General features: G+C 42.1%; 1 protein-coding gene across 1 annotated transcript; it reads left to right on the top strand.

The window, feature by feature from the left end:
• The first annotated feature begins 233 nt into the window (after positions 1 to 233).
• LOC135466238 (kinesin-like protein KIF17) lies at positions 234 to 26,933 on the top strand. The gene is made up of 18 exons (XM_064743642.1): positions 234 to 485; positions 1,245 to 1,496; positions 3,824 to 3,939; positions 6,521 to 6,690; positions 6,883 to 7,116; positions 9,502 to 9,873; positions 10,502 to 10,629; positions 11,024 to 11,183; positions 15,285 to 15,440; positions 16,253 to 16,305; positions 16,854 to 17,020; positions 19,441 to 19,488; positions 19,820 to 19,935; positions 20,203 to 20,309; positions 21,358 to 21,619; positions 25,028 to 25,125; positions 25,243 to 25,354; positions 25,873 to 26,933. The coding sequence occupies exons 2-18, from the start codon at positions 1,266 to 1,268 to the stop codon at positions 26,163 to 26,165; spliced, it is 2,823 nt and encodes a 940-aa protein (XP_064599712.1). The 5' UTR covers positions 234 to 485; positions 1,245 to 1,265; the 3' UTR covers positions 26,166 to 26,933.

Raw genomic sequence — 26,933 nt, 5'->3', positions numbered from 1 at the left:
TGTAAACGCGTGAAGACGCGTCTGCTTGAACTTTTTTTGCTTCCGTACTTTGTGTTTATTTTGCTTCTACAACATTCTCGTTAACAATAACTGCCAGTTAAAGTAAGTTTTTTTAGGAATTCATTTGACTAAATAAAGTCTGATACCTTTACCAGGTATATGTGATGAGCTCACACTTCGGAAAGATACGAGTCAAATGTCAAGTTTCATTGGCACTTCCGGGGTAAATATTTCCGCGAGAATGACAGCACATTGTCATTGTAAATATTGATATTTTGATGCCCGAAAACAACCACCAAGGCAATGGATGTCCCTTCGTTTGGAAGGAAAGAAGAGGGTTTATGACAAAGCATTTTTGGGATAAGGTTTAATGCCATAAGGCAAGTAGAAACGGAAATATCTGCGGGAAGATCTACCGGCCTCTGCTGAAAAATCAGTTTCCAAGACAACGGGTGTAAATAGCAGCCAGAGGCTGACAGTGACAGGTTCGTCTGATCAGTTTATTTTTTTGATTGATTCTGTTCACTGCCACAACCATTTACATTTGTTAAGTAAAAGTATTTGTTCAGTTATCAAATTACCAGTCCGCCAAAAACTGTTTTAGGCTAATGTTTTGCTTATGTTGTTGTTGTTGCTGATATAATTGTCCGCGTGCCAAATTAAAGACTTGCATGTGTCGTGGTGTTTAAATCAGCCTTTAATGTCCCATGATACTTGAGAAATCATTGCTTCATTGCAGCTTTCAGATTGCTTCAATAATAAAATCTGGCCCAGATTAGCTTGATTATTATTAAAATTGACGTTAGTTCAATTAACTTAAAGGTTGAGGTCTGTTGACAACAATTTCTGATATTTTCCATTGCGCAAGGCACTTTCTGGAACAAAGTTGGACATCAAATCCACTCCAATGGCAACACACATCAGTGTCTCAGTGTCTTTTAGACACCATACTCTGACAAAATTAACATGGGAGAGACAGGGAAAATAGGAGAAAACTAATAATGAGACGTTCTGATTTCCAAGTCTTTGCTATCATTTATTTCTCTCCCTATCTGTATATTTGTTGGTAAGTACTTTATCAGAAATGGATTTCAATGAAATTTTTGCAAAGCTAGACTAGCTAGCCAAATGATATGTGATTCAAGACTCATTAGTGCATGATATCTTTGACAATTATATGTTTGCTTATTATTTTTTTCTCCAAGCTAACTGCACATTTTACTAATGAAGCATTTTGTTTACAGAGCAGTATCATATGGTGAGGGATGGCAGCAGAGGCTGTAAAAGTGATTGTTCGGTGTCGCCCTATGAATGATAGGGAAAAAAGCTTGAAGTGTGAAAATGTGGTATTCATGGAATCAAAAACAGGACTATGCCAACTCAAAAACCCATCAGACCAGAAAGCTGCTCCTAAAAGTTTCACCTTTGATGGTGCTTACTTCTTACAGTCAACAACAGAACAGATTTACAATGACATAGGCTACCCTCTGGTGGAGGTGAGTATTACTACAGCATATTTATCATGACATGGATCCCCTCAGGTGGAAGTGAGCGTTACCACAACACCATTACCATGGCATTGATACACAATGCTGGAAGTGAGCATTAAAACAACACATTTGTCATAACATGGATACCCTCTGGTGGAGATGAATATTACCACAACAAATTTATCATGGCACAGATACACTGTGCTGGAGGTGAGTATCACACAACACATTTACTGACAGAACAGATTTACCATGACATAGACTACTTTCTAGTGGAGAAGATTATTACCACAACAAATTTATCATGGCACGGATACACTGTGTTGGAGGTGAGTATTACAAAACACATTTACTGACAGAACAGATTTACATTGACATAAACTACCCTCTAGTGGAGGTGAGTATTACCACAACACATTTATTATGGCATGGATACACTGTGTTGGAGGTGAATATTACCACAATTCATTTACCATGGCATAGGTTACTGTCTGTTGGAAGTGAGTATTACAACAAAACACTTACTGTGACGTGGATACCATCTGGTGGAGATGAGTATTGCCACAACACATCTACTGTGACGTGGATACCCTCTGTTGGAGATGAGTATTACCACAACACATTTATCATGACATGGATACCCTTTGATTGTGGTTCCGCTTCGGGGGCGATAGATCCATGGTCAATCGTGGGTCGGGTCACACCTAAGACCTGAAAAGAGAAAGTTATAGCTTCCTCGTTTGGTGTTTAGCATTGAGATGATAGTGCTACAACTTGTTGACCTGTATCAGTATAATGGCTTGGTGAGGTGGCTTACTTGCCTTCAGTAAGTCGTCTCAGTGAAGCAGCACTAGATGAAAGAGCAATGGAAATATGTCCTGCAGCAAGGAGGCACATTACATGTACATGCACTCTAAGGATTCATTCATTGTCATATGATTAAAAATTGTTAAGAACAACGTTAAACCAAGAACACTCACTCACTCACTCTGATTGAGGTGAGCATTACCTCAACACACTTACTGTGACATGGATATCCTCTGGTGAAGGTGAGTATTACCACAAAACATTTACAGTGACATGGATATCCTCTGGTGGAGGTGGGTATTACCACAGCATATTTATTGTGACATGGATACCCTCTGGTGGAGGTGAGTATTACAACAACACAGTTACTGTGACACAGATACCCTCTGGTGGAGGTGAGTATTACAACAACACACTTACTGTGACATGGATACCCTCTAGTGGAGATGAGTGTTACCACAACACATTTACTGTGACATGGATGCCCTCTTCTTTAGGTTTAGTATTACCACAGCACATTTACTGTAACATGAATATCCCCTGGTGGAGGTGAGCATTACAACAGCACACTTACTGTGACGTGGATACCCTCTCGTTGAGATGAGTATTACCACAGCATATTTATTATGACATGGATACCTCTGGTGGAGGTGGGTATTACCACAGCACGTTTACTATGACATGGATACCCTCTGGTGGAGGTGAGCATTACAACAGCACATTTACAGTGACATGGTTACCCTCTTGATGAGATGAGTATTACCATAGAATATTTATTGTGACATGGATACCCTCTGGTGGAGGTGAGTGCAACAACACAGTTACTGTGACACAGATACCCTCTGGTGGAGATGAGTATTACCACAACACATTTACTGTGACATGGATACCCTCTGTTGGAGATGAGTATTACCACAGCACATTTACTGTGACACAAACACAGTAAATCTGTGATGAGTATTACAACAGCACATTTACAGTGACATGGATACCCTGAGGTGGAAGTGGGTATTACCACAACATATTTGCCTTGACATGGATACCCTCTGGTGGAGATGGGTATTACCACAGCACATTTAGTGTGACATGGATCCCCTCTGTCGGAGGTATTACCACAGCACACTTACTGTGACATGGAAACCCTGTGGTGGAGATGAGTATCAAGGTGGCTGTTGACACAGATTCTCTCAGCCGATGGATGAGGATGAATTGCGTAATTATCCATTGGAGTACTTGTATAATATAATGAACATATATTTTTAGTGACTGGTTAGATTAGAAAAGCTTTACCTGCCACTTAAAATAAGTAGAAACAGAAATTTTTTTAAGTCATTGGGAAAGTTGTCTTGTAACCCTGTAGGTTTCCAGTAACCACTTCATCATCTCTGCTCATTCACTGAGAAAGAGTTCTGAATAGTGTATTGAATCATCACACCTGATACTGTGCCCTTCTTCATCATGTAGCAGGAGAAGTCATGCAGACTGTATTCACCTTGTAACGGAGGACAATCTATGTGCTTGTTTAGGGTGTGACTGAAGGCTACAATGGAACAATATTTGCCTATGGACAGACAGGGTGTGGTAAATCTTACACGATGCAGGGCGTCACTTCACCACCTTCACAGAGAGGTATTATCCCACGGTGAGTAGTGCATTTCCTTTTACAGCATGAAATTTTTGAGTTCATATTTCTGTACATGGTGTTGAAGTATCCTTTTTGCTCTCACAGTCATGAAGCATTTTTAGCTTTTAAATGTCAAAGTGGCTGTTGGAGAAATCACATGTCCCAATGTCCTAATGGAAAGCCAATGTCCAGATCTCTGTTGGATAATGCCATGGACTGTTTGATGATGCTAAGACAGTTTCTTCTGAATGCTTTATTCTGAATACATCAAATCAAAAATGAGGCCACAAAAGGGAATCAGCAGACCTAAAAGAACCCTTTTTGTGTGTGTATTTACATATTTAATTGTTTAGTTTGTATTGCATTCATTGTTTTATCATAGGGTAACAGAGTGATTTAGCACAGATCAGACCGAGTGAGGAGAGCACTGCATGATAACATAGAGCAGTGCAGACTCTTGTTGGTTTGTCTTGGTCCGAAGTGATAGGATTCAGATTTTGGTGGGTTGTCTTGGTCTGAAGGGACAGGATTCAGACTCTAGTGGGTTGTCTTGGTCTGAAGGGACAGGATTCAGACTCTAGTGGGTTGTCTTGGTCTGAAGGGACAGGATTCAGACTCTAGTGGGTTGTCTTGGCCTGAAGTGATAGGATTCAGACTCTAGTGGGTTGTCTTGGCCTGAAGTGACAGGATTCAGACTTTCATGGATTGTCTTGGTCTAAAGTGACAGGATTCAGACTCGGGTGGGTTGTCTTGGCCTGAAGTGATAGGATTCAGACTCTAGTGGGTTGTCTTGGCCTGAAGTGACAGGATTCAGACTTTCATGGATTGTCTTGGTCTAAAGTGACAGGATTCAGACTCGGGTGGGTTGTCTTGGTCTGAAGTGACAGGATTCAGATTCTGGGTCGTGACAGGACTCAGACTTTCATGGGTTGTCTTGGTCTGAAGTGACAGGATTCAGACTCTAGTGGGTTGTCTTGGTCTGAAGTGACAGGATTCAGACTCGGGTGGGTTGTCTTGGTCTGAAGTGACAGGATTCAGACTCGGGTGGGTTGTCTTGGTCTGAAGGGACAGGATTCAGACTCCTGTGGGTTGTTTTGGTCTGAAGTGACAGGATTCAGACTCTAGTGGGTTGTCTTGGTCTGAAGTGACAGGATTCAGACACTAGTGGGTTGTCTTGGCCTGAAGTGACAGGATTCAGACTCTAGTGGGTTGTCTTGGTCTGAAGTGACAGGATTCAGACTCTAGTGGGTTGTCTTGGTCTGAAGTGACAGGATTCAGACTCTAGTGGGTTGTCTTGGTCTGAAGTGACAGGATTCAGATGCTCTAGTGGTTTGTCTTGGTCTGAAGTGACAGGATTCAGACTCTAGTGGGTTGTTTTGGTCTGAAGTGACAGGATTCAGACTCGGGTGGGTTGTCTTGGTCTGAAGTGACAGGATTCAGGCTCTAGTGGGTTGTCTTGGTCTGAAGTGACAGGATTCAGACTCGGGTGGGTTGTCTTGGTCTGAAGTGACAGGATTCAGACTCTAGTGGGTTGTCTTGATCTGAAGTGACAGAATTCAGATTCTGGTGGTTTGTCTTGGTCTGAAGGGACAGGATTCAGACTCTAGTGGGTTGTCTTGGCCTGAAGTGATAGGATTCAGACTCTAGTGGTTTGTCTTGGTCTGAAGTGACAGGATTCAGATTCCGGTGGTTTGTCTTGGTCTGAAGGGACAGCATTCAGATTCTGGTGGTTTGTCTTGATCTGAATTGACAGGATTGAGACTTTCATAGGTTGTCTTGATCTGAAGTGACAGGATTCAGACTTGGGTGGGTTGTCTTGGTCTGAAGTGACAGGATTCAGATTCCGGTGGTTTGTCTTGGTCTGAAGTGACAGGATTCAGATTCCGGTGGTTTGTCTTGGTCTGAAGTGACAGGATTCAAATTCTGGTGGGTTGTCTTGGTATGAAGTGACAGGATTCAGGCTTTAGTGGGTTGTCTTGATCTGAAGTGACAGGATTCAGACTCGGGTGGGTTGTCTTGATCTGAAGTGACAGAATTCAGATTCTGGTGGGTTGTCTTGGTCGGAAGAGACAGGATTCAGACTCTAGTGGGTTGTCCTGGTCTGAAGTGACAGGTTTCTGATGCTCTAGTGGGTTGTCTTGGTCTGAAGTGACAGGACTCAGACTCTAGTGGGTTGTCTTGATCTGAATTGACAGGATTCAGACGCTCATTGGTTGTCTGTTAGACCAGTCACCATACTCTACCTCCCAAGATTACAGATAAGAGCCAAGATCTTCCAACAGGGAAGCTTATTACTTACACAACACTAAGGATAATTCTAGACAAATGATGTTTAAGCCACTGTGGTAGGAACTGTGTACATTACTATTGTTTTGGCCATTGCAGCAACAGTTAAAACAAAGCCCTAAACGAGCTAAATTGACAACCTGTCACATTATATTATTATAGGTTACATGTGACCATTTACCAAGTATCACACTGTCATTGCTTTTCTGGTTTTGCTCGCCATACTGTTTTTTTTTTTTTTTTTGTATTATGTGTTATTTTCTCTGTGATATCTTCACCTTGCATGACCTTCATTGCTGTTTTATCCTTTCAGAGCTTTTGATCATATATTTGAAACAATATCAGTGGCTGATCACACTAAATTCCTTGTACATGCATCATATTGTGAAATTTACAATGAAGAGATTCGTGATTTACTTGGTAAAGATGTGAAGGCTAAACTGGAGCTGAAGGAACACCCAGACAGAGGAGTTTATGTTCAAGGTAATATAACTCTGTTATTTTAGATTAGATATTTGACTGGATTGAAACATCCGGAATTTCTGAAAAGTGTTGGACCTTATACATTGATTAGACATTTGTGTGTTGAAACAAAAGTGCTGTAATCAGTCACAATAGAAGTATCTTGTCTGTCAGTGTGTTAGAGAACTCACTGTATACCGTCGTTTTTTCTAGGCCTGTCTATGCACCCGGTTCACAATGTGTCTGAGTGTGAGCGTGTGATGGAGAAGGGCTGGAAGAACCGGGCAACGGGAGCTACGCTGATGAACGCCGACTCATCACGCAGCCACTCCATCTTCTCTATTCACCTGGAGATGATCAGTAAAAATGAACTGGATGAGGAACACATCCGTGCCGGCAAACTCAACCTAGTAGATCTTGCCGGTAGTGAACGACAAGCAAAGACAGGTATCCTCAGCTAAACCCTCCCATAGATTGTCAAGTAGACAGTGTAAAATACACATGGAGTGAAGAGCAGTGAGCTGCATCTCCACGTACATTGTACACTGTACAGGTAGATGTCTATCTGGTTAGGATTGTCTGGTGTACAGACAAACACACACCATGACAGTTAATCTTTACGTGACTCTGTGTCTGGTTAACCTTTACATGATTCTCTGTCTGGTTAGGGTTGTCTGGTGTACAGACAAACACACACCATGACAGTTAATCTTTACGTGACTCTGTGTCTGGTTAACCTTTACATGATTCTCTGTCTGGTTAGGGTTGTCTGGTGTACAGACAAACACACACCATGACAGTTAACCTTTACTTGACTTCATTCTGGCTTCTGCACCCTCACTAACCTTACCATACAGGATAATTGAGTGAAAAACATGTGGTCCTTCGCTTCCACTTCATTCTGGCTTCACTATGCCCTCACTAACCATACCATTGATGGAAGAATCATGTGGTCCCTCACCTCGACTTCATTCTGGCTTCACTACACCCTCACTAACCATACCATACAGGATGATTGAGTGAAGAACCATGTGGTCCCTCACTTCCACTCTATTCTGGCCTCACTACACCCTCACTAACCATACCATACAGGATGAGTGAGTGAGTGAAAAAACATGTGGTCCTTCACTTCCATTTCATTCTGGCTTCACTACACCCTCACTAACCATACCATACAGGATGAATGAGTAAAGAACCATGTGGTCCTTTGCTTCCACTTTATTTTGGCTTCACTACACCCTCACTAACTATACCATACAGGATGAGTGAGTGAAGAACCATGTGGTCCCTCACTTCCACTTCATTCTGGCTTCACTACGCCCTTACTAACCATACCATACAGGATGATTGAGTGAAAACTCATGTGGTCCTTTGCCTCCACTTCATTCTGGCCTCACTGCACCCTCACTAACCACACCATACAGGATGATTGAGTGAAAAACCATGTGGTCCTTCGCTTCCACTTCATTCTGGCCTCACTACACCCTCACTAACCATACCATACAGGATGAGTGAGGGAAAAACCATGTGGTTCCTAACTTCCACTTCATTCTGGCTTCACTACACCCTCACTAACCATACCATACAGGATGAGTGAGGGAAAAACCATGTGGTCCCCCACTTCGACTTCATTCTGGCCTCACTACACTCTCACTAACCATACCATACAGGATGATTGAGTGAAAAACCATGTGGTCCTTTGCTTCCACTTCATTCTGGCCTCACTACACCCTGACTAACCATACCATACAGGATGAATGAGTGAAGAACCATGTGGTCCCTCACTTCCTCTTCATTCTGGCTTTACTATGCCCACACTAACCATACCATACAGGATGATTAAGTGAAGAACCATGTGGTCCCTCACTTCCACTCTATTCTGGCTTCACTACACCCTAACTAACCATACCATACAGGATGAATGAGTGAAGAACCATGTGGTCCCTCACTTCCACTTCGTTCTGGCTTCACTATGCCATCACTAACCATACCATACAGGATGAGTGAGGGAAAAACCATGTGGTCCTTCACTTCCACTTCATTCTGGCTTCACTACACCCTGACTAACCATACCATACAGGATGAATGAGTGAAGAACCATGTGGTCCCTCACTTCCACTTCATTCTGGCTTCACTGTGCCATCACTAACCATACCATACAGGATGAATGAGTGAAGAACCATGTAGTCCCTCACTTCCACTTTATTCTGGCTTCACTACACCCTCACTAACCATACCATACAGGATGAGTGAGGGAAAAACCATGTGGTCCCTCACTTCCACTTCATTCTGGCTTCACTGTGCCCTCACTAACCATACCATACAGGATGTATGAGTGAAGAACCATGTGGTCCTTTGCTTCCACTTCATTCTGGCTTCACTACACCCTCACTAACCATACCATTGATAGAAGAATCAAGTGGTCCCACTACACCCTGACTAACCATACCATACAGGATGAATGAGTGAAGAACTATGTGGTCCCTCACTTCCACTTTATTCTGACTTCACTATGCCATCACTAACCATACCATACAGGATGAGTGAGTGAAGAACCATGTGGTCCTTCCATTTCATTCTTCTGCGTCCTCACTAACCATAGAGCTATACACTGTACATGTACCATGCACGATCCTATTTGCTCCATAAAATATAGAATCACAGTTTTATAGCTGATCTTAGATTGAATATTCAGGACCTTTTGGCTCAGAACCGAAGTTCTGGTATTTGTATTCTGTTTGGAAACCAAAACATTCCTTTTTAGACAGGAATGTCTCTCTATTGGAAATATATGTATTTATCTGCAAATTACTTGTGACTATCTTTGTGAAGGTGCGACAGGGGACAGGCTGAAGGAAGCCACAAGGATCAACTTGTCTCTCTCAGCTTTGGGCAATGTTATCTCTGCTCTGGTGGATGGCAAGTCTAAACATATACCATACAGAGATTCCAAGTTGACACGACTGCTGCAAGACTCACTCGGGGGAAACACCAAAACCTTGATGGTGGCCTGTCTCTCCCCTGCTGACAACAACTATGACGAGACACTCAGCACTCTCAGATATGCCAACAGAGCCAAGAACATCAAAAACAAACCCAAGATTAATGAAGATCCCAAAGATGCTTTATTGAGGGAGTACCAGGAGGAAATCCAGCGACTGAAGGCCATGCTGACTGGGCAGCTAATGGCAGGGCCAGTTACAGGTAACGTTACAGCTGACCTTGCCCTTCACTTATCAAACTCCAACATGCTGCTATACATGTATCCTCTTAGCGGCGAAACATGAAGGCCATGCTGACTGGGCGGCTCATAGCAGGGGCAGTTACAGGGAATGTTACAGCAGACCTTGCCCTTCACTTATCAAACTCCAACATGCTACCATACATGTATCCTCTAAGAGAGGACACCTGAAGGCCATGCTGACTGGGCAGCTAATGGCAGGGCCAGTTACAGGGAATGTTACAGCAGACCTTGCCCTTCACTCATCAAACTCCAACATGTTACCATATATGTATCCTCTAAGAGAGGACACCTGAAGGCCATGCTGACTGGGCAGCTAATGGCAGGGCCAGTTACAGGGAATGTTACAGCAGACCTTGCACTTCACTTATCAAACTCCAACATGTTACCATACATGTATCCTCTAAGAGATACATGTATGGTGGGTGGAATGATACCTGAAGTTTGGAATTATAACATGTATGGCCTTCATTTGTGTGTTGTTCAATGTTGAAGATTGTTCTGACATCTGGGTGTTGTTCAGTTGAAAAATTGTTCCGATGTCTGTGTGTTTTCAGTGTTGAAGATTGTTCTGATATTTCCGTGTTGCAGATGGCATCAGCACTGTGATAGATGAGGGACGATTTGGTGGCAGCATTGAGGAACGGAGCAGAGAGTCCCTGGTGGAGGAGGGCAGCACCAGAGAAGAACTGGAGGCTGAGAAGGAGAGGATTAGACAGGTGAACAAGGCCTATTTGCATCACTGTGTTATATGGAGCTGTGATGCCAAACTGGTTGTATACCCTATAGAACTACTGTTAACTTTTGCTTGTAAGGGGCTGCTCTAGGTAGTGGTATTAAAGAATAGCTGTAATCTACTGTAACATGGATGCTAAAACCGTGTCTGATATACAAGTTCGCAGTCTTGGGGCTTATTTCTGAGGTATAGGATACATGTGCCTGTAGGCTGGGAATAGGTCTCCTTGTACAGATTACTGACACAGCTATGCTTAGCCTGGTATGCTTGAGGACTTTCTACCATTACTAACAATGTAGCCGTGTACAGTGTATCACAGCTGGTATAGCCAGTGTTCCTTTCTGATGAATCATTGAATGTCCGACCCTCTTCATTAGGAGTACGACCAGGAGCTAAGGGATATCAAGGCTATGTATGAAGCAGAAAAAATCAGCAAGAACAAACTACAGCAGGACATGTCTCGATTGAGAGGGTTTTATGACGAGCGGCTAGCGTCTGTGGAGAGTCACATATCCCACTTCCCTACAACAGCTGAAGGTATACAATTAGTCTGATTTCCACATACACATCTGGGCCAAGCTTACTCTGTCTCTCTCTCTTGCTCTTTAAGCCTACGTAATAAATAAGAGAAGTTGAAATAATGATAAATATTTTTCCTGTGGAGATTCTGTAAGATTTTGAACCTAAATAGCCATTTTTAACCTGTAGATACTTGTATAGTCACCTTATTCTAACTCTGGTGCTCTGTATTTTTTGTTAAATTCATAACTCCAGTAGATTGATAACTGTAGTGCTAATAATAGTGTTAATTAACCCATAGATCTGATGGAAACCTTTTCAGACTAAAAAGCCAGTGGCTGTATAACCCATGAGAAATGTTTTCTTGTCAGTTATCTAACTCTGCCCCCCTCACATCCTATACAGACTTGTTTGCAGGCATGGACTTTTTGTGCTCTACCACCTTCTCATTTATATTCGTCATAATCTTGTTAATGTCAGTTATACTTTTACGTTTGTATTTGTCAGTTGCTAGCAGACTTGATGTTGCTACATAATTGTTTACACATTACTGATGATACTATGGAGAACAGGGCTGTAATGTGTCTCTGTTTTGTTCAGTTCTGGGTGAAGTAGAATGGAATGCAGAAGACATGTCACTGCGTGAGTCTAGCTGTTTGCTGCTGTTATCGTTCATGTCTGTTCTGCTTTCGTGTGAAGTCTAATCCGTAAGATCTTGGCACTCAACACATTGACATATAACATTGTGTTACATTTTGGTTTGGCGCAAGTCAGAATAATTGCATTTACACTCCATTTCAGCACAGTGTGATTTTGACAACACCTTATTCGTCTTATACTTGCACAGTGAAAAGATGTCTAATTAAAAACTAAAGTGATAAAGGCATCATTGCTGTCATTAGTATTACAATATGTTTATGTTGTTGAATGACATAGAAGAAATAGAAGATTAAAGGTTGGTCAAGAGGTTGTATTTCTGAGGTTTAGTGCAACACTCATTTTACTTGTGCACCATCCCTGCTGAGGCTTGTGTTATTGTGAGCTGTGGAAATGTCCTCATGTCTTGTCATTGTCATTTTTGTCTTGTCATTGTCAGATTGTCTCAAAACTAACCTTGTTTCGCTGAGGGGATATTGGCTTCACTTTCCCTTATCATTGTGCATGCATGTGTATGTCTTTGTACTAAACAGATTATATAAATTTGTTTGTTCAATCACATGTTTTAGCTTAAATGTACCTACATCATTTTGGTGTCTTCATCATACTGCCCTAAAGTTGCACAGTTTTGATGATACCTGTGTAGGGTTGTAACAATTCTGTGAGATGGTTCAGGGTTGCTATATATATAGATAAATGTATATTGTATGTTCTGATGAATAATTCCCGGAATGATGTACAGTAACTAATGTACATTGATTTCACTCACTGTCTTGCAAATAGAGCACTGCACTACAAATAGAGTAGTTTACGAATGCAGTTTCCCTATGTAATATTTGAAAGATAAATTATCACATGAATTAGACCTTTCATAATTTTCAGATGTAATCATACAGTAACTAATAAATATGTTTTACTACCAGTTTTTATTTGAAGGAAGAGAACAATTGATAGGAGTTGCATGCTGATGAAGTACTGATGTGACACAAGCTTAGTCAACAACAATATATTAATGACTTCAAGTGGTTTTACTGTACCTTCTCAATAATTACAGATGCATTTTCAGAAACTGTATACCATAGTACCTTGCGATGGATGTTGTCTTAAGTAGTAAACTCTCTGTGGGGAGTAGGGGATTATAAGTAGTCGATCAGTGACAGCTTCCCACTCCGCTCTCACGCCTCATTGAGCCTCACCATCTTGGCAAGAATGGTATGAAACGCACTGCCGATTTTTTAAAGATTCACATTTTTCCATGGAACGATTGTAACAGTCAGGGATTTACTCAGTGTTGTGATGAATGTCAAGATGTAGAAAACCAAAAATTCCATGTAGATGGACTAAGCACAAGTTTGTAATTACCGGTACTGTCCCAGCAAACACTATTTCATCCCACATGGTCGTAGGCCGTAGGTCCTGCATTTGACACAATCAACATTCGGACTCTTCGATGAGTATGTGAAATGGCTAGCGAATAACAACCTTTTAAGTCTTCCATGACAGTTCTAAGCCCCAAGTGACTTTACTTGGTGGCCTCAACTCATATTGTGAGCCATGCACACCAATCCAAGTTAGATAAACAGTGCTTTGAGATTCTTTCACTGAGTAGTCGCCACCCTTCTCATACTTTTAATAAACTGGCTGAAACTTGAACTTACCATCTGGATAAGGCACATGCTTGTGTTGGAGACACCTGCTGATCAAGCCCTGCTTCCTCTGAATTAAAAGCTTTTATTGCACATCAAAAAAAAATAAAACCTGGTTCAAAAGTTTTGTCACAGTAGGTAATCGTTCATTCACCTATATGTATATATGTACCTGTAGGCCTGTCGATAATTTGGGAAGGCTGCTTAAAAATATACTGTCAGTGGGATACATACAAGCTGTGAATTTCCCTAATATTTTAATAATTTCTTTTGTTGTGAGTTTGTTATATGCTAATAATTTTTAAAGCCAGTACCTGTAGCGATTGTCTTGATTTTTGTAATCAGTATGCACTTTGTATATTTTGTCTCACTAACATTCAACTGAAGAGTTTGTAAAGATACATGTCCTTCTGTTTAATTGAAGTCAGAATGAACTGAGTGTCCAAGGGAAGGATGTGGTTGTGTATTTACTGAGACTGTGTCATACCATTGCTAACTTTTGAGCATACCTTTAGAGTGATTAATAGATAAATACACATGAGAATTTGACAATTCTTCCCTTTACTTTAGACATTTATTAGGACACTGAACATATATGTGTGATCTTGTGTCTGGAAATGACTTTCCAGAGCCTCCCATATCGCAAACCTGCAGGTGGCAGATGAAATCTACATGGTTTGTATTCTCCAGCTGAACTGGGCTATCAGGTCTTTCATCTTTTTAGTTGGATCTAACAACTTGAACTTTGTTTTCTGAGCAAACATGGTTTATGTTCTTTCTGTGGAATTAGCAATGCCTTTCATAACAACATGTATATGCACAGAGATTGATATTCTCTCAAGGTCATCTGGTACATAATAAAAGCCCAGTTTACCTAATTTAATAACATATATACATGGCTGCACATACACTACTAACTTTTCTTGAAGTACCTGTGGTAATATGTTACAAAGTATCTTTCTGAAATTAATCTGAAGAGGGTGTAGCCCCCTCCCCTCCTCATCGAGACTCAACTGTCAGATTTATGTTATATTCCCGCCAAAGTAGACACGTAGTCAGTAACCAGTAGTAGGGACATCTACCTACAAGTCAGACACACGTTTTTCAGGTGCTTTATCTGAAAAACGTGGCAGCATTGTTAATTCAGGGATCAAAGGGAAGCCTACCTACAAGTCGGACACACGTTTTTCAGGTGTTTTATCCACATTTGTAAGGCAGCATTGTTAGTTCAATGATCAAACGGCAATCATCCATGTTCTATACTTATGTGGGCCCCATACACGAGTAGGGAGGAAGACAAGGGATCAGTAGATTCAAGACAGTCCTGCAGATAATGTACCTAATGCAGTAAGGTGTTGAATGTTCCCCTGTAAATATATTAAACTTTAAATATTGGATGGCATAGTTTGTAAAACACTGTGGGGGAAAGTGGCATGGAGGGAGTTTTGGGTAGGGAAATGGCAAAGAGATACCTTCTCTATATTGATGTTCCGGTATCAGTGTTTTTGTCTTTTATTTTTTTTTAAACAGGTGTGTATGCTGAGAAGTGACATCGTGATTTGCTGTGTACAAGCTGTCAGGAAAGCCTGGCTTTATAGGCCAGGATAGGTGTATACACCAGCTTGGCAGCTGGCATGTCAATATCACCCACTGTGAGCACTTTGCAGAGGATTTGATTGATCTGCTTCCAGTGTGTCTCAATTAGCAAGTGTGTAATTATTGAGAAGATACGTATAATGGCTTGTTTGCTGCAGAGTATTTATATACCCTAGTGACTAAGATAAACTGACTGACCTTTCCTCATTGTGTTACACAGGCAAACCTGAGAGCAAACACAAGAAGGTTAACAAGGACGCCCATGTCCCTCAGGCAGGTGGGGTGGGTAGACTGCGAACCTCAAGGGAGGAGGAGGGTACTGCACCCAGATGGGAGCCTACATCTCTAGACGACCTACAGAGACCAAGTGGTCCAGGTAAGTTTCATCAGCATGTCTCTCTGGTGAGTGGAGTGGGAAGACTGAGAGCCTCAGGGGAGAAAAAGGGCAGGGCACTGCACCCAGATGCGAGCCTACATCTCTAGATGACCTACAGAGACCAAGTGGTCCAGGTAAGTTTCATCAGCATGTCCCTCAGGTGACTGGGGTTGGAAGACTGAGAGCCTCAGGGGAGATAAAGGGCAGGGCACTGCACCCAGATGCGAGCCTACATTTTAGACGACCTGCAGAGACCAAGTGGTCCAGGTAAGTTTCATCAGCATGTCCATCAGGTGGATGGGGTTGGAAGACTGAGAGCCTCAGGGGAGAAAAAGGGCAGGGCACTGCACCCAGATATTAGCCTACATTTTAGACGACCTGCAGAGACCAAGTGGTCCAGGTAAGTTTCATCAGCATGTCCCTCAGGTGGATGGGGTGTAAAACTGAGAGCCTCAGGAGAAGGGAAAGGCAGTGTACTGCAACCAGATGGGAGCCTTTGTCTTCTCTAGATGACTTGCCTAGACCAAGTGGTCCAGGTAAGTTATAGCACCATGTCCCTCAGGTGGGTGGAGTGAAAAGACTGAGAGCCTCAGATGAGGGGAAGACCACTTCAACCAGATGGGAGTTATAGCCCGGTGTGGGTGGGATGGGAAGTCTGAGAGCCTAAGGGGAGGAGGAGGCCATTGCACCTGTGTGTCTCATCATACTTGATTTGTAATGGTTGTCGGATCTAAACAGTTGATCACACCAAGATTTGATCTCTACATCTGAAATCCAGCTCTGAATCAGACTTCATCCCCTCTGGTTTACAGGTATCAATGGACACCCATTAGATGGTGGTCACGCCCTGGAGGTCACAAGTGTGGTGAGTCAAACTAATTTTTTATACATCATATATATAAGCTATATAAGCTCACGTTTTCACGTTTAAATACAACAGCTGCCAGCATTATGTTGGGAGGAAACAGGATAGAACCAGGATAAACCCATGACCATCCGCTGGTCTTGAGCTCACAGCAATCAATAAATGAGAGGCTCCTGTGTCATTGTGCTGTACTAGACTACAAAGGCCCCCAAAGGCCCCCAAGAGCATAGGAAGTGTCAGAGGGACCTGCTTATGCCTGGATTAACTTACCTACTCAGTGATACTATCTCAGAAATGTTAAGTGTTAAATGTTTTCCTTTTTCTTTTCAGCCTGAACTTCACAAGAATTGTCTTTTTTGACTTTCTAACAGGATGTTTAGTAAACTGTACTAGCATTGCTTTATCAGCATAACCTGTAAACACCCGGAGTGTAGAGTACTATGACAAGATGGAAATGCTGATGTGTACATGTATATAGCCTTGTAGCCTGTAGTAGAAGTCTGACTGAGGAAGCTGATGTATAGGTGAAATTTTCCTCTGTTTTACAGACCTCAACTGATATTCGTGATGAGTTGCCCGGCCATCCACCTCCTGCTTCACAGACTGGTAACACAGCACAGAGGGCCATCCACCTGTCCAGCAGCAAGGGGACGGTGGAGACGTCAGGGGTCGGCCAAGAAAACCTGCCACCAGATCACATGGAGCTGCTCAGGAGGTATGCTCTTACCAGTCACCTTCAAGCAGTTTGCATTACACACAGTAGGTGCAGGAAAACAACAGTGTATATGTATGCCACTTAAATTAACTCCCCCTTTCACTCCCCTGCCCTGTAATCTACATGTTGTTAGAAGCTCCCCAGACTTTTGCCCTGTACCTGGCATATTGTATCTATACGCTCTACATGTATATTACGGTAAATGACCTCAAGTTTCGTCCTCAGTGTTGAAAAGTGTATGCCTTGATTCATTGCATTGATTATGGCTCTTACTGACTGGATGCTATGGGAGATCAGCAGCGGTGGTCAAGGGATTATATTTACAGTTCCCGAATGTAATAAACAAGCTCGTGCTTCACTGAGCAGTTCCATGTTTTCCTCAGTTTGAATCACAATGAATTTTGTACATAAAAGCTTACTCCACAAAAGGTGCACCTTGATTGTTTTATGATGAAAGGAATTTGGGAGAAAAGTCTCTAGAGATTGATGAGCATGAGAGTGACCAGACAGTACCTTTGGACATGTGGAGTGGCATGTCAAATATCCATTAATATGCATGCACAGCTCTTCATGTACAAAGCTATAAAAAAACTTAGCACACCACAAATCCTTACTTTCAAATTACCAGCAGATGATGATTAAAACCGCGTTTAAAGCGACAGCTTGCAATCACACTGCTCAAAATCTCCACGTTTATGTAAATATTATTAATAGTATGATGGCGTGATTTTGGAAGATGAAAGGCAAAAAAATAATCTTACCAGTCGCTGACGATACCTGGGCATATTTGGATACTGGTAATCATAATACATGCTTTTTAATTGATATGTAGCCAGTCATTGTTGTGTGAACTTCTAATATGTCAACAACACGCACAAATCCTGACTGACTCTCGATATGCCAGACACAGTGCCACTGAAAAAGGTAGTCGTGGTCGTTTTCAGAAACTATGTTTTCTGTGCTTAATGGGGGTTCCCGATTTCATATTGCAGGAAAGATAACTCTTCTGCAATAGGATGACTGATTGTAACAAGGTCTAATTGTAACGAAACAAAATGTGTGCATAGAATGACATATTCATTCAAATTATACTGGATCTTGTTGACAGATATTTCTCAGTGAAATCCATTTATAGCTGAAATACATGTGTACATTTAATTGTTCAATAATGAGAGCTCAGAACACACAACAGTTCATAAGATAATGCTGCGACGTAACTTTCACGTTACTATAACAATCGGCTGTCGTTTCAAGGCCTTGAGTGTACATTGTAGAATTTGTACTGACATGACCATGGATCGAGACATGTGTTTGGAATTTACAGGTTTGTAATAGTCATCGCCTGACTTGATACTTTCATCGTGCCCATTTAAGTCATGGGTATAGTTATAGATGGCTAGTTGGGAGATCTGCACACCTCGCTGTCAGTGACTTGACCCCATGTGGCACGAATTAGCAATGATAGCTGATATACAGGGTAACGAAACGGGCAATAGGCTAATCACCAACTTCTGCTGATATGTCCCTTTCAAAAGACAGAAACTGACAGGGGAAACCTTAAGTCATTTACCATACATGTATGTTGTCTCTTCCTGTATAACAAGCTATGTAAATTCCTAACACAGTCTGTCTAGATGTACCTCCTTAACCTGTTGTTAAACAACGTCCAGTCCTCTTGTTCACCATTCTCTAATTCCCTGGTCATGGCTTTGTGCTAGAAGCTGTCATGCTTTCCTCCCTGTCTCACGCTAATATTTTCCTTCTTATAGGACATCCAGTCTTCCTGTTAAGCATTCTCTAACTCCCTGGTCATGACTTTGTTCTAGAAGCTGTCATGCTTCCCTCTCTATCTCACACTAATATTTTCCTTTTTATAGGATGTCCAGTCTTCCTGTTAACCATTCTCTAACTCCCTGGTCATGGCTTTGTTCTAGAAGCTGTCATGCTTTCCTCTCTGTCTCACACTAATATTTTCCTTCTTATAGGATGTCCAGTCTTCCTGTTAAGCATTCTCTAACTCCCTGGTCATGGCTTTGTTCTAGAAGCTGTCATGCTTTCCTCTCTGTCTCACACTAATATTTTCCTTCTTGTAGGATGTCCAGTCTTCCTGTTAAGCATTCTCTAACTCCCTGGTCATGGCTTTGTTCTAGAAGCTGTCATGCTTTCCTCTCTGTCTCACACTAATATTTTCCTTCTTGTAGGATGTCCAGTCTTCCTGTTAACCATTCTCTAACTCCCTGGTCATGGCTTTGTTCTAGAAGCTGTCACGCTTTCCTCTCTGTCTCACACTAATATTTTCCTTTTTATAGGATGTCCAGTCTTCCTGTTAACCATTCTCTAACTCTGGTCATGGCTTTGCGCTAGAAGCTGTCATGCTCTCCTCCCTCACTAACACTGTCTTTCTCTTGTTTTAACACCAGTGCTAACTCCCAGACCTTGGCTCAGATGCACAAGGAAGCAGTTGACAGGTAAGTTACATGTAGCATGTCCTAGATCTCTGTGCTGGAAGTGTTCACATTGTTGATGCTGAAAGTTTGAATGTTACTAAGCTATGTGTACTTGCAGTAACAAATACAGGCTTAGCAATCAAAGGTTTATGAGACTAACCTCTAACGCATTGTGTGTTTTTTCCTGTTGTACACTTCAGCACAGGTTAGTTTTTACATAACTACTGACATTAAAGTTGAAAGCCCAGACTAAAATTGATGTTATTCATTGTTACTTTTTTTTTCCTGTCAGCTACGATGAATTTCACACGTTACACTTTAGGTAAGATGGTAATTTGTGTGCATGATGTAGGTTACATGAGCTGCAGATGCAGATGGTTGGTGGGGAAAATGCAGACAATGAAGAAGTGAAGAAAAAGAGACGAAGAAGGAAAGAGTTTGCAGATGGGAGACAACTGGAGCTAGCCAGTGAGTGTTACAAAAATGTATATGAATAAGTGGCCTATCTGTTAACAGTTATGTATTGTTTATGAAGGTTTTTATCTTTCGAGAACGGATGCAAGAAACTAAATGGTTGATGGCCAAACCTTGATCAGTGAGATTTTGTGTAATTCACAGGTGTTCATGTATGTCTAACAGATACCATAAGTCAGATGGATGATGATCAAAATTTGATCAATAGATCTGTGGGATTGTGCAGTGTTCACAAATCTGATGATTGTCTTTGTATAACAGATGCCATAAATCAGATGGATGATGACCAGATAATGATCAGGATTTATGGTGACATCCAGGATGAAGTCTACGCTAAATCTGAGGAAGTGGACAAAGCACACCAAGTGGTAAATACAGCTCTCTTCAGTCATGAGCAAACTCATACCAGTATTTCTCCTACTACTTTCTCGAAGAAATGTATAGTTCAAGGGGTAAATTTGTGGAACAAGGAGGAAAATACATGCATCAACTGCTCAAACACCTGTATTGGCAGCTGAAACACCTGTATTGGCAGCTAAAACACCTGTATTGGTGGTTAAAACACCTGTATTGCCAGCTGAAGCATCTGTATTGGCGGCTAAAACACCTGTATTGGCGGCTGAAACACCTGTATTGGCAGCTAAAACACCTGTATTGGCGGTTAAAACACCTGTATTGGCAGCTGAAGCATCTGCATTGGCAGCTAAAACACCTGTATTGGCAGCTCAAATGCATGTATTGGCAGCTAATACACCTGTTTTTGGCAGCTGAAGCATCTGCGTTGGTGGCTAAAACACCTGTATTGGCAGCTCAAATGCATGTATTGGCAGCTAATACACCTGTTTTTGGCAGCTGAAGCATCTGCGTTGGCGACTAAAATACCTGTGTTGGCAGCTCAAATGCATGTATTGGCAGCTAAAACACCTGTGTTGGCAGCTGAAATGCCTGTATTGGCTAAAACACCTGTATTGTCAACTGAAACACCTGTAATGGCAGCTAAAAGACTTGTATTGGCGGCTAAAACACCTGTATTGACGGCTAAAACACCTGTATTGGCAGCTGAAACAACTGTGTTGGCGGCTAAAACACCTGTGTTGACGGCTAAAACACCTGTGTTGGAAGCTAAAACACCTGTATTGGCAGCTAAACACGTCTTAAGCTGTAATGACTGTATCAGCACCTAACAATATGCTTGTTGTACAGAGTTGGGTTAACTAAAACACGTCAGAAGCTGTAATGACTGTATCAACACCCAACATTATACCTGTTGCACAGGTGTGGGTTAACTAAAACATATGTCAGAAGCTGTGATGATTGTATCAACACATACATGCCATATTATGCGTGTTATATTTGGGTAGTCCTTGTGTATGCTTCTTTAATATGCCAGTCTTCTTTTTTTTTGTGTTCTTGCAGATACTGGGTTTGAAGGAGGATATTAAAGATATTCAGTCAGAGTTTGAGACAGAGAGAACAGATTACCTGGACACAATACGGAAACAGGAAAAGCAGTTGAAATTGTACATGTCCCTGGTAGAGCGCCTCCACCCATGTGTCAGGCGTGACTGTAACTACATCAACCTGGACAAGATCAAGGCTGAGGCCAAATGGGATGAGGACAATGAATGCTGGATTTTACCCAAACTGTCCATGGAGAAGACGGTCCTGCCTAATGCAGGTATGTCATGTGTAACCCAAACTGTCCATGGAGAAGACAGTTGTTCCTAATGCAGGTGTGTCACGTGTTACCTAGGCAGTCCATTGAGAAGACAGTTCTGGCCAATGCAGGTATGTCATGTGTAACCCAAACTGTCCACGCAGAAGACAGTTCTGCCTAATGCAGGTGCATCACATGTTACCTAGGCAGTCCATTGAGAAGACAGTTCTGCCTAATGCAGGTATGTCATGTGTAACCCAAACTGTCCACGCAGAAGACAGTTGTTCCTAATGCAGGTGTGTCACATGTTACCTAGGCAGTCCATTGAGAAGATGGTTCTGCCTAATGCAGGTATGTCATGTGTAACCCAAACTGTCCACGCAGAAGACAGTTGTGCCTAATGCAGGTGCGTCACATGTTACCTAGGGCAGTCCATTGAGAAGACAGTTCTGCCTAATGTAGGTATGTCATGTGTAACCCAAACTGTCCACGCAGAAGACAGATGTTCCTAATGCAGGTGTGTCACATGTTACCTAGGCAGTCCATTGAGAAGATGGTTCTGCCAAATGCAGGTATGTCATGTGTAACCCAAACTGTCCATGGAGAAGACAGTTGTTCCTAATGCAGGTGTGTCACATGTTACCTAAGCAGTCCATTGAGAAGACAGTTCTGCCTAATGCAGGTATGTCATGTGTAACCCAAACTGTCCATGGAGAAGACAGTTGTGTCTAATGCAGGTGTGTCACATGTTACCTAAGCAGTCCATTGAGAAGACAGTTCTGCCTAATGCAGGTATGTCATGTGTAACCCAAACTGTCCATGGAGAAGACAGTTGTTCCTAATGCAGGTGTGTCACATGTTACCTAGGCAGTCCATTGAGAAGACAGTTCTGCCTAATGCAGGTATGTCATGTGTAACCCAAACTGTCCATGGAGAAGACAGTTGTTCCTAATGCAGGTGTGTCACATGTTACCTAAGCAGTCCATTGAGAAGACAGTTCTGCCTAATGTAGGTATGTCATGTGTAACCCAATTGTCCCATGGAGAAGACAGTTGTGTCTAATGCAGGTGTGTCACATGTTACCTAGGCAGTCCATTGAGAAGATGGTTCTGCCAAATGCAGGTATGTCATGTGTAACCCAAACTGTCCATGGAGAAGACAGTTGTGTCTAATGCAGGTGTGTCACATGTTACCTAAGCAGGTCCATTGAGAAGACAGTTCTGCCTAATGCAGGTATGTCATGTGTAACCCAAACTGTCCATGGAGAAGACAGTTGTGTCTAATGCAGGTGTGTCACATGTTACCTAAGCAGTCCATTGAGAAGACAGTTCTGCCTAATGCAGGTATGTCATGTGTAACCCAAACTGTCCATGGAGAAGACAGTTGTGTCTAATGCAGGTGCGTCACATGTTACCTAAGCAGTCCATTGAGAAGATGGTTCTGCCTAATGCAGGTATGTCATGTGTAACCCAAACTGTCCACGCAGAAGACAGTTGTTCCTAATGCAGGTGTGTCACATGTTACCTAGGCAGTCCATTGAGAAGACAGTTCGGCCTAATGTAGGTATGTCATGTGTAACCCAAACTGTCCATGGAGAAGACAGTTGTTCCTAATGCAGGTGTGTCACATGTTACCTAAGCAGTCCATTGAGAAGACAGTTCTGCCTAATGCAGGTATGTCATGTGTAACCCAAACTGTCCATGGAGAAGACAGATGTTCCTAATGCAGGTGTGTCAAATGTTACCTAGGCAGTCCATTGAGAAGACGGTTCTGCCCAAATGTAGGTATGTCATGTGTAACCCAAACTGTCCATGGAGAAGACAGTTGTGTCTAATGCAGGTGTGTCACGTGTTACCTAGGCAGTCCATTGAGAAGACAGTTCTGGCCAATGCAGGTATGTCATGTGTAACCCAAACTGTCCACGCAGAAGACAGTTGTGCCTAATGCAGGTGCATCACATGTTACCTAGGCAGTCCATTGAGAAGACAGTTCTGCTAATGCAGGTATGTCATTGTGTAACCCAAACTGTCCACGCAGAAGACAGTTGTTCCTAATGCAGGTGTGTCAACATGTTACCCTAGGCAGTCCATTGAGAAGATGGTTCTGCCTAATGCAGGTATGTCATGTATAACCCAAACTGTCCACGCAGAAGACAGTTGTTCCTAATGCAGGTGTGTCACATGTTACCTAGGCAGTCCATTGAGAAGATGGTTCTGCCTAATGCAGGTATGTCTTGTGTAACCCATACTGTCCATGGAGAAGACAGTTGTTCCTAATGCAGGTGTGTCACACTGTTACCTAAGCAGTCCATTGAGAAGACAGTTGTTCCTAATGCAGGTATGTCACATGTTACCTAAGCAGTCCATTGAGAAGACAGTTCTGCCTAATGCAGGTATGTCATGTGTAACCCAAACTGTCCATAGGAGAAGACAGATGTTCCTAATGCAGGTGTGTCAAATGTTACCTAGGGCAGTCCATTGGAAGACGGTTCTGCCAAATGTAGGTATGTCATGTGTAACCCAAACTGTCCACGCAGAAGACAGTTGTGTCTAATGCAGGTGTGTCACATGTTACCTAGGCAGTCCATTGAGAAGACAGTTCTGCCTAATGCAGGTATGTCATGTGTAACCCAAACTGTCCACGCAGAAGACAGTTGTTCCTAATGCAGGTGTGTCACATGTTACCTAGGCAGTCCATTGAGAAGATGGTTCTGCCTAATGCAGGTATGTCATGTGTAACCCAAACTGTCCACGCAGAAGACAGTTGTTCCTAATGCAGGTGCGTCACATGTTACCTAGGCAGTCCATTGAGAAGGCAGTTCTGCCTAATGTAGGTATGTCATGTGTAACCCAAACTGTCCACGCAGAAGACAGTTGTTCCTAATGCAGGTGCGTCACATGTTACCTAGGCAGTCCATTGAGAAGATGGTTCTGCCTAATGCAGGTATGTCATGTGTAACCCAAACTGTCCATGCAGAAGACAGTTGTGTCTAATGCAGGAGTGTCAAATGTTACCTAGGCAGCCCATTGAGAAGACAGTTCTGCCTAATGCAGGTATGTCATATGGAGACATTTGTGCCTAATGTAGGTACCTTCACATGTAACCTAAGCTGTCCAAGGAGAGTTTTTTTCTATAAACAGTCAAAAAGTGACTATAGTGGTGGAGATAGCATGATGACAAATAAATATTTGACTGTTGGAAATTTTCAACATTTCCAACCTTAAACCAGCATTTTTTCTGTTGAATTTATGCATGCAATTAATATGAAAATAATTCCTAAAACTATTTCTCTGTACCCAGTAGTTCTCTTAGAATGTTTCAAAATATTGGTTGCACAGGCAGTTGAAGAACTAAGGTAGATGTTATAGTCTGACAGTATCCAACTTTTATAGAAGAACCGTTAACACATGGTGGTGAATATGGCTACAGGTGTAATGCCGGGTGGACGTTTGGACTCGAAATCTCGGACGTACCTAGGAGAGCAAAGCATGCCTGTGAGCACTCACAGTGAAGACAGATTGAGGCAGGTAAGTCAGTTTAAGTCATTGTTATATCACAGTACAAATTTAGCTATTGTATTGTTATTTTAATGATGGCCTGTACATATATTTGATAATGTGTAGATATGTTGTTGATGTTTTCAGAAACTGGAACAGGTGAATGACAATGTAGTGGACTCATATTTTCAATCCAAGCGAGCCAGTCAGCTTCTTTCTCAGCCTCCACCAGAAAGTAACAATATGGCTGTTAGGAAAGGTAGGAATCTAAAGAGAAGCTTTGATTATCTCTCAGAAATGTAGAAATTTCAACAGGCTCCGGTCTACTATTTGGTTGTTGCCTTTGTTTTATTATTTTCTTGATTCATGTTTAAAACTATAATATTCAGTACAATGTGGTTTTCATGTACAGCAGGGTATCCATGGAAACAAGATATATACAAAAAACTCTCTTATGCCACCTGGTGATACACCTTGTGAAGTAATCTTTGTAAAGCAGGATGATGGCAGTGTTTTAATTTGTTTGAAATTGTATGATTAATAATATGTTACTGACTACACTGCAGACATGATCCATTCAATCACTTTGTAAGATCATAGCAAATTTTCTGTGATGTGGACATGGGCTTATCACAAAGACACCAATAAAACCCGAAGCACACGTCTCTGTGCACAGTGTGCACTGCTTGGTGTGATTTGTTGTCCATGTCAGAAAGTTAGCACCTAGTTGTCCACATTGCTACATGTTTGTGAAGATCCAACATTGACTGTTTTCAGCCAAACAGCAGTTGATCCATACCAACAGTGTGCAGGTGCAGCAGAAGCGCTATGCTCATATTAACGGAGCAGGAGTAAAGTTCCAGAACAGTGGAACAGGAATTCTACAGAACGGGACTGTTGGCGTTCCTCAGGATGACCTGACCAATGAACAGAGAGCTGCGTTTGTCCATGGCACCCTCAATAACAACCCAGATGAAGGGCTGATCCGACGGCCTCAGCGACTCGAGTCTTTAAACCCACAAGCCAGCAAAAAGTCCAAGAAAAAGCGCAATGTCCTGGAACCCATTTGATTTGTAGATTATGTGAACTAAGTGTAAAGTCTCATTCATTCCAGTTGTCACCATTTCATACTTATTTATTGGTTGCAGCTAAGTCACATTCCACAGTCTACCTTAAGATATTGTGCTGTTCACTTTCTTTGACACAGTCAGCATATATTCTCAGATCATGTATTGGAATTAGATGCAGGTGATTTTAACAGTGTTCTTGCATTTGTTTTAAATTATTTATTTCAATGATTTGTCACATTATTATTTTCCATTTAAGACAACTATTATGCCACCATTTTCTTTTTCATAATTTATGCCTTTACAAACATACTTTAATCAAAATCTCACTAGCCAGAGAGTCATTTTATCTTCTCAATGGAGCATGTGCTGTTTGATATGTGATCAGCGTTGGCTCATTTTTGTTGCCTAAAAGATCAGTTAGCATACCCTGAGACAACTCAGGTGTGCAGTCATTCCTTATGTGATCAACCCAAGTCAGTTGGCATACCCTGGGACAGCCCAGGTGTGTTCCATTCCTTATGTGATCAGCCCAAGTCAGTTGGCATACCCTGGGACAGCCCAGGTGTGCAGTCATTCCTTATGTGAATAACCACAACTCAGTTGGCATACCCTGGGACAGCTCAGGTGTGTTCCATTCCTTATGTGATCAGCCCAAGTCAGCTGGCATACCCTGGGACAGCCCAGGTGTGTTCCATTCCTTATGTGATCAGCCCAAGTCAGTTGGCATACCCTGGGACAGCCCAGGTGTGCAGTCATTCCTTATGTGAT

The sequence above is a fragment of the Liolophura sinensis genome, chromosome 6 (assembly GCF_032854445.1).
Source record: "Liolophura sinensis isolate JHLJ2023 chromosome 6, CUHK_Ljap_v2, whole genome shotgun sequence".
NCBI lineage: Eukaryota > Metazoa > Mollusca > Polyplacophora > Chitonida > Chitonidae > Liolophura > Liolophura sinensis.
Note: the sequence above shows the minus strand (reverse complement) of the source record. Positions and strands in the feature narration are given on the sequence as shown.